The sequence below is a fragment of the Vidua chalybeata genome, chromosome 26, assembly GCF_026979565.1.
Source record: "Vidua chalybeata isolate OUT-0048 chromosome 26, bVidCha1 merged haplotype, whole genome shotgun sequence".
Lineage (NCBI taxonomy): Eukaryota > Metazoa > Chordata > Aves > Passeriformes > Viduidae > Vidua > Vidua chalybeata.
Window position 1 is genome coordinate 3,173,755 of NC_071555.1, and position 9,659 is coordinate 3,183,413.

Genomic DNA, 9,659 nt, shown 5'->3' on the forward strand with positions numbered 1-9,659 from the left:
CGGTATCCCATTCCCGGTATCCCGTTCGCATTCCCGGTATTCCCGGTGTCCCGTTCCCGGTGTTCCCGGTGTCCCGTTCCCATTCCCGGTGTCCCGTTCCCGGTATTTCCGGTGTCCCGTTCCCGGTGTTCCCGGTGTCCCATTCCCGGTACTCCCGGTATTCCCGGTGTTCCGTTCCCAGTACTCCCGGTATTCCCGGTATTCCCGGTACTCCCGGTATTCTCGGTGTCCCGTTCCCAGTATTCCCGGTACTCCCGGTGTTCCCGGTATTCCCGGTGTTCCCGGTATTCCCGCTGTCCCGTTCCCAGTATTCCCGGTATTCCCGGTACTGCCGGTATTCCCGGTGTCCCGTTCCCGGTGTTCCCGGTATTCCCGGTACTCCCGGTGTTCCCGCTGTCCCGTTCCCAGTATTCCGGGTATTCCCGGTATTCCGGGTATTCCCGGTATTCCCGGTGTTCCGTTCCCAGTATTCCCGGTATTCCCGGTACTCCAGGTGTTCCCGCTGTCCCGTTCCCAGTATTCCGGGTATTCCCGGTATTCCCTGTATTCCCGGTATTCCCGGTGTTCCGTTCCCGTTCCCGGTACTCCCGGTGTTCCCGCTGTCCCGTTCCCAGTATTCCGGGTACTCCCAGTATTCCCGGTATTCCCGGCATTCCCGGTACTCCCGGTGTTCCCGCTGTCCCGCTCCCAGTATTCCCGGCATTCCCGGTACTCCCGGTGTTCCCGCTGTCCCGAGTGCCGCTCGCACGGCCGGCGGGCAGCGCGGTCTCTGTGGCGCAATCGGTTAGCGCGTTCGGCTGTTAACCGAAAGGTTGGTGGTTCGAGCCCACCCAGGGACGGGGCCGGTTCTTTTGCCGCTTTTCCCGGTGCCGGGCGCGGGGAGCGGCCCGAGGCGGGCGGAACGGGACCGGGATCCGCTCCGCGGTGGGACAGCAGCTCCCGGTGCGCCCCAGACCGGCCAGGAGGGCGAGTGCGGGCCCTGAAATGGCTCCTGAGGTCCCGTTTCCATCCCAATCCGAATTCCGCCTCCAAGTGAGGCTGGAGGGGCTCCCGGAATTCCCGCTGCGGGAGCTAGGCTGGCTTCCAGCGGCGAGAGCCGAGATTGAGCACTGAGAGCTCAAGTCTGGGAGTTAAAATTGAATTTTAGCCGTGAAAGGTGAATGGAAGAATGAGACGATGGAATTCCCGAAACGCCGGAATTCCCGAAACGCCGGAATTCCCGAAACGCCGGAATTCCCATTTCAGCCCGGGATTCCCCCCGGCTCCGCCCGGGGCTGCTCCCACCGGGCGGAACGCGAGCTCCGGCTCCTGCCAGGAACCTTTAAAACCCTTAAAAATGCACTTTAAAAATGGGATTTAAAAATAGAATTTAAACCCAGGGTTCAAAAAGGGGACTTAAAACTCGGATTTAAAAGTAGGATTTAAAACTCGGATTTAAAACTCGGATTTAAAAGTAAGATTTAAAACTCGGATTTAAAAGTAAGATTTAAAAGTAAGATTTAAAACTCGGATTTAAAAGTAAGATTTAAACCTCGGATTTAGCACCGAGCGGGCACGGGCGGGCTCTGCCTGCCCGCCGGGGCCGGGATGTGCCGCATCCTGGCGGATCCAGCTGTGCCCCCATCCTTCCAGCCCTGCCCCCATCCAGCTGTTCCCTTGGTGCTCCAGCTGTGCCCGCGATGGATCCAGCTGCTCCCCAATCCAGCTGTGCACGCACTGCTCCATTTGCTCCAGGTGTTCCCCAATCCAGCTGTTCCCCCACTGATCCAGCTGTGCCCCCATTTACCCAGCCCTGCCCCGATCCAGCTGTTCCCCCATTTTTCCAGCTGTTTCCATTTCCAGCTGTTTCCCCATTTTCCAGCTGTTTCCCCATTTTCCAGCTGTTCCCATTTTTCCAGCTGTTTCCCCATTTTTCCATCTGTTTCCCCCATTTTTCCAGCTGTTTTCCCATTTTTCCAGCTGTTTTCCCATTTTTCCAGCTGTTCCCATTTTCCAGCTGTTCCCATTTCCCCGCCGTGGCCCCGCCCCTCGCTCCCGTCATGCCTCGCGCGCACGCTGTGACTCGCCACTTTCCCGCCCCGCCCACCGTCCCCTGCCTCAGCCAATCACCTTCGCGCGCCCGAGCGGCTCCCGCCAATCCCCAGCAGCGCTCGGGCTCCGGGCTGCGGCGGCCACCAATGAGAAGCGTCGGGATGAGAGCGGCGGTGGAAGTGACCAATGGAAAGCGGTGAAGGCGGGAGCAGCGGCGGCAATGACCAATGGGAAGCGCCAAGGTGAGAGCGGCAGCGGCAGCCAATGGGAAGCTGTGAAGGCGGGAGCGGCGCGGCAATAACCAATGGGAAGCGCCAAAGTGAGAGCGGCGGTAGCAGTGACCAATGGAAAGCGTCGCAGCAGTGACCAATTGGACGGCTGAGGGCGGGAGCGGTAGTGGAAGTGACCAATGGGAAGCGCTGGGGGCGGGAGCGGCAGTGGAAGTGACCAATGGGAAGCGCTGGGGGCGGGAGCGGCAGTGGAAGTGACCAATGGGAAGCGCTGGGGGCGGGAGCAGCGGCGGCGCGGCGGGGCCGGAGCGGGGCCTGGGCGCAGAGCGGGGCCGGAGCGGGGACGCGGCGGGGCCGGAGCGGTGACACAGCGGGAACACGGCGGGGACACGGCGGGGACACGGCGGTGACTGAGGCGTGACCGAGCAGCCGCAGCCATGGTGAGACCCGGGGCGCGGCCCAGCGAGGCCCGCGGGGAGCGGGGCACGGAGCGGCCGCGGCGGGCGGCACCGGGGGCCGCTCCGTGAGGGGAGGCCCGTGGGGAGAGGGGGAAGGAGCGGCGGGCGGTGAGTCCCGGCCCCGGCGGGCGGTACCGGCGCTGCCCCGGGGCTCTCTCCGGTGCCGCTGAGCCGCCGCTCCGTGCAGTCCATCATGTCCTACAACGGCGGCGCCGTCATGGCCATGCGGGGCCGCGGCTGCGTGGCCATCGCCGCCGACCGGCGCTTCGGCGTCCAGGCGCAGACCGTGACCACCGACTTCCAGAAGATTTTCCCCATGGGCCAAAGGCTCTACATCGGCCTGGCCGGGCTGGCCACGGACGTGCAGACCGTGTGAGTGGGGCTTTACCGTGAGCGGGGCCGGCGGGAGGGCAGCGGGGGCTGGCGGGGCTGGCGGGGCTGGCATTGCACTGCTAACATTGAAATTGCACTGCTAACATTGAAATTGCGCTGCTAACATTGAAATTGCACTGCTAACATTGAAATTGCACTGCTAACATTGAAATTGCGCTGCTAAAATTGAAATTGCGCTGCTAACATTGAAATTGCGCTGCTAAAATTGAAATTGCACTGCTAAAATTGAAATTGCACTGCTAAAATTGAAATTGCACTGCTAACATTGAAATTGCACTGCTAACATTGAAATTGCACTGCTAACATTGAAATTGCACTGCTAAAATTGAAATTGCACTGCTAACATTGAAATTGCACTGCTAAAATTGAAATTGCACTGCTAACATTGAAATTGCACTGCTAAAATTGAAATTGCACTGCTAACACTGAAATTGCACTGCTAGAATTGAAATTTCCCTGCTAAAGTTGAAGTTTCACAGCTAAAATTGAGATTTCACTGCTGAAGTTGAAATTTAGCTGCTGAAGTTGAAATTTCACTGCTAAAATTGAAATTTCCCTGCTAAAGTTGAAATTTCCCTGCTAAAGTTGAAATTTCCCTGCTAAAGTTGAAGTTTCCTAGCTAAAATTGAAGTTTCACTGCTAAAAGTCAACTTGCACTGCTGAAATTGAACGCCTACTGCTAAAATGGAACTTTTACTGCTGAAATTTAACTTTCGCTCCTAAAATTCACCTTTCCCTGCTAAAAGTCAACTTTTAACTCCGAAACCTGAGCCCTCAGTGCTCCAATTCAGCTCTCACGGCTGAAATCCAGGCCTGGCTGAGGGCAGCAGCAGGAGCCTGCCCTGCTTTAAGCCTGGCTCTGGTCTCCTGCAGGGCCCAGAGGCTGAAGTTTAGGCTGAACCTGTACGAGCTGAAGGAGGGGAGGCAGATCAAGCCTCAGACCTTCATGAGCATGGTGTCCAACCTGCTCTACGAGAGGAGGTAAAGCTGCAAAAACTGCAATTTCTGTGTGCTGCAGGGGTGGCCACAGGAGCCTGGATCACTTCCTGCTGTCACCATCACCCCCCTGAACCGGTTTTTGTTCTCCTGGGGTGACAAATCCTCCCCAGACTGTCTCTGACAGAGCTCCTGCTGCTTCAGGGTGCTCTGCTGTGCCAGAACCAGCGCAGGGCTCTCCCTGGAAGGAGCTGTGGGATGGTTTCTGTGCCTGGAGAACATTTTTGAGAGATGTGGGACTGGGGACAGCTCCAGGCTGTGCTCTGGGGCGGGCACAGCAGCCAAGGAATGGCTGGGTTGGAAATTCTGGGAATGGCTGGGTTGGAAATTCTGGGAATGGCTGGGTTGGAAATTCTGGGAATGGCTGGGTTGGAAATTCTGGGAATGGCTGGGTTGGAAATTCTGGGAATGGCTGGGTTGGACGTTCAGGGAAGGGAGGGTGGGTGAGCTCTGGGAATGGTCACAACCCCAAAGTTGCCAGAGCTGCAGGAGTGTTCAGATATCACTGCTGGGATTTTGGGGATTGTCCTGTGCTGGGATGTCCCTGTGGTCCCAGAGGAGCAGGGCTGGGTGATCCCTGTGGTCCCAGAAGAGCAGGGCTGGGTGATCCCACGGTCCCAGAGGAGCAGGGCTGGGTGATCCCCGTGGTCCCAGAGGAGCAGGGCTGGGTGATCCCTGTGGTCCCAGAGGAGCAGGGATGGGTGATCCCTGTGGTCCCAGAGGAGCAGGGCTGGGTGATCCCACGGTCCCAGAGGAGCAGGGATGGGTGATCCCACAGTCCCAGAGGAGCAGGGATGGGTGATCCCACAGTCCCAGAGGAGCAGGGCTGGGTGATCCCTGTGGTCCCAGAGGAGCAGGGATGGGTGATCCCTGTGGTCCCAGAGGAGCAGGGATGGGTGATCCCTGTGGTCCCAGAGGAGCAGGGATGGGTGATCCCACAGTCCCAGAGGAGCAGGGCTGGGTGATCCCACAGTCCCAGAGGAGCAGGGATGGGTGATCCCACAGTCCCAGAGGAGCAGGGATGATCCCCACGGTCCCAGAAGAGCAGGGCTGGGTGATCCCTGTGGTCCCAGAGGAGCAGGGATGGGTGATCCCACGGTCCCAGAGGAGCAGGGATGATCCCCACGGTCCCAGAAGAGCAGGGCTGGGTGATCCCTGTGGTCCCAGAGGAGCAGGGCTGGGTGATCCCTGTGGTCCCAGAGGAGCAGGGATGGGTGATCCCTGTGGTCCCAGAGGAGCAGGGATGGGTGATCCCTGTGGTCCCAGAGGAGCAGGGATGATCCCTGTGGTCCCAGAGGAGCAGGGATGGGTGATCCCACGGTCCCAGAGGAGCAGGGCTGGGTGATCCCCACGGTCCCAGAGGAGCAGGGCTGGGTGATCCCTGTGGTCCCAGAGGAGCAGGGATGGGTGATCCCTGTGGTCCCAGAGGAGCAGGGCTGGGTGATCCCACGGTCCCAGAAGAGCAGGGATGGGTGATCCCTGTGGTCCCAGAGGAGCAGGGCTGGGTGATCCCTGTGGTCCCAGAGGAGCAGGGATGGGTGATCCCTGTGGTCCCAGAGGAGCAGGGATGGGTGATCCCTGTGGTCCCAGAGGAGCAGGGCTGGGTGATCCCACGGTCCCAGCTGGGCTGTCCTGTGCCCAGGGCTGCCCTGAGCCCAGCTGTGTGCCCAGGTTTGGTCCCTACTACACGGAGCCGGTGATCGCGGGGCTGGACCCGCTCAGCCACGAGCCCTTCATCTGCTCCCTGGACCTCATCGGCTGCCCCATGGTCACCGACGATTTCGTGGTCAGCGGCACCTGCTCCGAGCAGATGTACGGCATGTGCGAGTCCCTGTGGGAGCCCGACATGGTCAGTGCAGCTGGGGGACACCTGGGGTGGCCTGGGGATAGCTTGGGACCTCCTGGGGTCACCTGGGGTTATCTGGGATCACCCGGGGTCATCTGGCATGTCCTGGGCTCACCTGGGATCTCCTGGGGTTATCTGGGGTCACCTGGCATCACCTGGGATTTCTTGGGGTAGCCTGAGGTCACCTGGGATCTCCTGGGGTTATCTGGGATATGCTGGGGTCACCTGGGATCTCCTGGGGTTATCTGGGATCTCCTGGGGTCACCTGGGATCTCCTGGGGTTATCTGGGATATTCTGGGGTCACCTGGGATCTCCTGGGGTTATCTGGGATATTCTGGGGTCACCTGGGATCTCCTGGGGTTTTCTGGGATATTCTGGGGACACCTGAGGTCACCTGGGATCTCCTGGGGTTATCTGGGATATTCTGGGATCACCTGGGGTCACCTGGGATCTCCTGGGGTTATCTGGGATATTCTGGGATCACCTGGGATCTCCTGGGGTTATCTGGGATCACCTGGCATCACCTGGGCTCTCCTGGGCTCCGTGGATTCAGGAGTTCTCCCTCCCATGCTCCCTGGAGATGCCGAGCTGGGGAGAGGCCTCACTGCAGCCTGACAGGGGAAGCCTGCAGGGTCTGGGGGGTTGGGGTGGGTTTTTAGGGGGTCTGTAGCCCAGGTGAAGGCTCCCTGTGCTCCCTGTGCTTCCCAGGAGCCCGAGCACCTCTTCGAGACCATCTCGCAGGCCATGCTCAACGCCGTGGACAGGGACGCCATCTCGGGCATGGGCGTGGTGGTGCACGTCATGTGAGTGCTGCTGCTCCGGGGAGCCTTCCCTTCCCCACGCCCGAACCCAGGGCTGGGCACGGCCCTGCTTCCCTTCCTCCCAAGGACCCCCCGCATCCAAGGAGCTGAGCATCTTTTTTCCCCTTTCCCTTTTTCCTATCCCTTCCCTCTAGGGATCTCCAAATCCTGCCCCTCCTCAGCCGGGCTCTGTCCCTTCCCAGGGTTTGATTTTGCTGCTGCAGTTCCTTGCTGGAACCAAGAAATAACTCCTGGAGTTTTGAGTCCCTCTGCTCAGGGATTCCCAGTCTGCATTCCTGTGGGACTGGGGATGGAATCCTGGAATTCTGAGTCCTGCTGTTCAGGAATTCCCTGGCTGCATTCCCATGGGATTGAGGAGCTCTGCCCCTCATGGATGCAGCACTAACTGCTGGAATTCCCATGGGAATGAGGATGCAGCACTAACTCCCAGGATTCCCATGGGAATGAGGATGCAGCACTAACTCCCAGAATTCCCATGGGAATGAGGATGCAGCACTAACTGCTGGAATTCCCATGGGAATGAGGATGCAGCACTAACTGCTGGAATTCCCATGGGAATGAGGATGCAGCACTAACTCCCAGAATTCCCATGGGAATGAGCATGCAGCACTAACTCCAGCTCTGCCTTTGGAAAATCCCATTTTGCTCCTGCAGCGCCCCAGACCTGGCAGCTCCCCAGAACAAAGAGTTGATTTCTTTATTGTCCCAAATAGCTGAGCTCCTGCCCGTGCAGCTGGGGCTGCCCAGGGCAGGACGAGCTCTAGGCTGGGTTTAAACCTGGCTTTAGCAGTAAACCATCTCCTCTTTTCCCCCATCCAGAGAGAAGGACAAGGTCACCACCAGGACGCTGAAGGCTCGCATGGATTAGCCCAGCCCAGCTCTGGGCCCCTCGGGATTTTGTAAAATAAAACAAAAACTGCCCTGGACTCCCTTTGGCTGCCTCTGAACAGGACCAGGGTGCCACCCTGGCTGCCAGGACACAGCAGTGACCCAGGGGTGTCACAGAGGGGACCCAGGGGTGCCACCCTGGCTGCCAGGACATGGCAGTGACCAAGGGGTGCCACCCTGGCTGCCAGGACACAGAGGGGACACAGAGGTGTCACCCTTCATCCAGTTCATCCCTCCAGCACCTCCTAAATTGGGATGGAAATACAAAAAATCCCAAGCAAGCAGAGGGAAACCCCAACCCTGAGGAGATGCCAAGGGCAGTGCTGGGCACAGGGGCTGCAGAATTCCGTCCCTGGGGGCTCAGTTGTCACCCCTGGAGCTCCAAGAGGAGCTTTCCTTCCCCCTGAGCTGCCCGGGGCAGCTTTTCCTGCCAGCTCTGATTGCTCTGGCAGCCAGCACTGGCTAAAATTGATAAAATCTCATTTAAAGGGGCTCTGCTGGTGTGGGTTTTGGAAGCACGGAATGGTTTGGGGCCCCTGAACACAAACACCAGCCATGTTCCCTATCAAAGAAAAGTGGCCAGCCCAGGCTCCTGATGTCAGTTTGCAGGGTTCCCTTGGGACTGTCAGGGCAGCACAGGTTTGAGGTGGGGGCACCTTGGGTCTGTGACACATCCTTGTTTATTCTGATTTTTGGAGGTGTCCGGCCACTCAGGGCCGCAGGCCCCTGGAGACACAGACCGGTCCTTTTCCCTGGGAAAGAAAAGTGGCCAGCCCAGGTTCCTAATGTCAGTTTGCAGGTGGTGTTTGGCATTGCCCTGGCATCCCAAATTGCATTTTGCTGCAGCTTTTGTCTGGGATAGGTGGGGTGCCCCCTCCAAATGTCCCTCTTCCCTCTGCCCTGTTCTGCTCTGTCCCCATCTCCACCCCTCACCCCTACTTGTCCTTCCAGCCCACCCCTTCCCCAGTCTCTCTCCACCCTTCACCCCTCCCCATCCCGCCCCTGCCCCATCCCTCACTCCTCCCATCCCCCAGGTGTGACTCCCTGCAGCAGGACATGGGAGCCCGGACTCGTGGGGATAGTGCGGCCCTCGCAGCAGGACAACACCCAAAGAAAACAGGCAGGGACGGCGTCTGTGGGCTGTGCGGTGTCACAAAGGCACCTGGGGCTGAGGGGAGGGGGCTGGAGGGTGACACAGAACATGGGGGCAGCTGAGAGGCAGAAGGGGTCTTTAGGAGTAAAAAGGGGGGCTCCAGGGTGGCACAGGGACGCTGAGAGGCTGCGGTGGGAACCTGAGGGTGACACAAGGAGGCTGAGAGGCAGGGGCTGTCCTGAGGGACAAAGTGGGGGGTGCCTGAGGGTGACAGGTGAACCAGCCCTCACAGCACCCTTAACCTCACCCTTAAAACCACCCCTACAAGGGTGGAAAGTGCACGGTGGAGGTTAGGGGTCCACGGGACAGTGTCGGGGGGCTTGGGGTGACACACAGGCATTGCGGGCTGAGGGGCAAAAATGGGGGGACTTGACAGGTGGAGAGCTGACCCTGAGGGTTAGGGGTACAAAGGACAGGACACGGGGTACCAGGAAGGGTTAGGGTGCAGCAGCAGCCCTCACCCCAACCCTAAGCTCACCCTAAACACACCCCTGGAACACCAGTGTTCCTCAACAGCAGCTGCAGGCAGTGACCCTACTGCTGGGCCAGCCCCAGAACCCTCCCAGCAGCTGCAGGCAGTGACCCTAATGAAAAGGTAGGGATGATGTTGGCTGGCTAGAGAGTGACTGGTAAAGGTTGGGGACTGAGCACTTTTTTAGGGGTTTTTTAGTGCTTTTAAAGGATATTTTAGGGTTATTTTCACCTGAGGTTTTTAGGAATTTTCTGGGAATATTTAGGATACTTTTAGGGCTTTTTCAGGGCTTTGAAAAGATTTTTTTTTTAGGGTATTTTAAGGGCTTTCTTACTACTAATTAGAATTTTTAGGTTTTTTTTTGGGTGTT

At 58.6% G+C, this 9,659-nt stretch overlaps 1 protein-coding gene and 1 non-coding gene across 3 annotated transcripts; both read left to right on the forward strand.

Annotated features, from left to right (window-relative positions):
* The first annotated feature begins 765 nt into the window (after nucleotides 1-765).
* On the forward strand, nucleotides 766-839 carry TRNAN-GUU (transfer RNA asparagine (anticodon GUU)). Its single transcript has one exon. It is a non-coding gene; the product is annotated as a tRNA-Asn (tRNA).
* A 1,740-nt stretch (nucleotides 840-2,579) lies between these two features.
* On the forward strand, nucleotides 2,580-7,702 carry PSMB3 (proteasome 20S subunit beta 3). 2 transcript variants are annotated; one of them, XM_053965445.1, is made up of 6 exons: nucleotides 2,580-2,701; nucleotides 2,907-3,091; nucleotides 3,986-4,093; nucleotides 5,780-5,957; nucleotides 6,664-6,758; nucleotides 7,596-7,702. In XM_053965445.1, exons 1-6 carry the CDS (start codon nucleotides 2,699-2,701, stop codon nucleotides 7,642-7,644), a joined length of 618 nt encoding a protein of 205 aa, XP_053821420.1. In that variant the 5' UTR covers nucleotides 2,580-2,698; the 3' UTR covers nucleotides 7,645-7,702. The 2 variants fall into 2 exon arrangements, with proteins under 2 accessions (XP_053821420.1, XP_053821421.1); XM_053965446.1 differs by having other exon boundaries at nucleotides 2,997-3,091.
* Nucleotides 7,703-9,659: the final 1,957 nt, after the last annotated feature.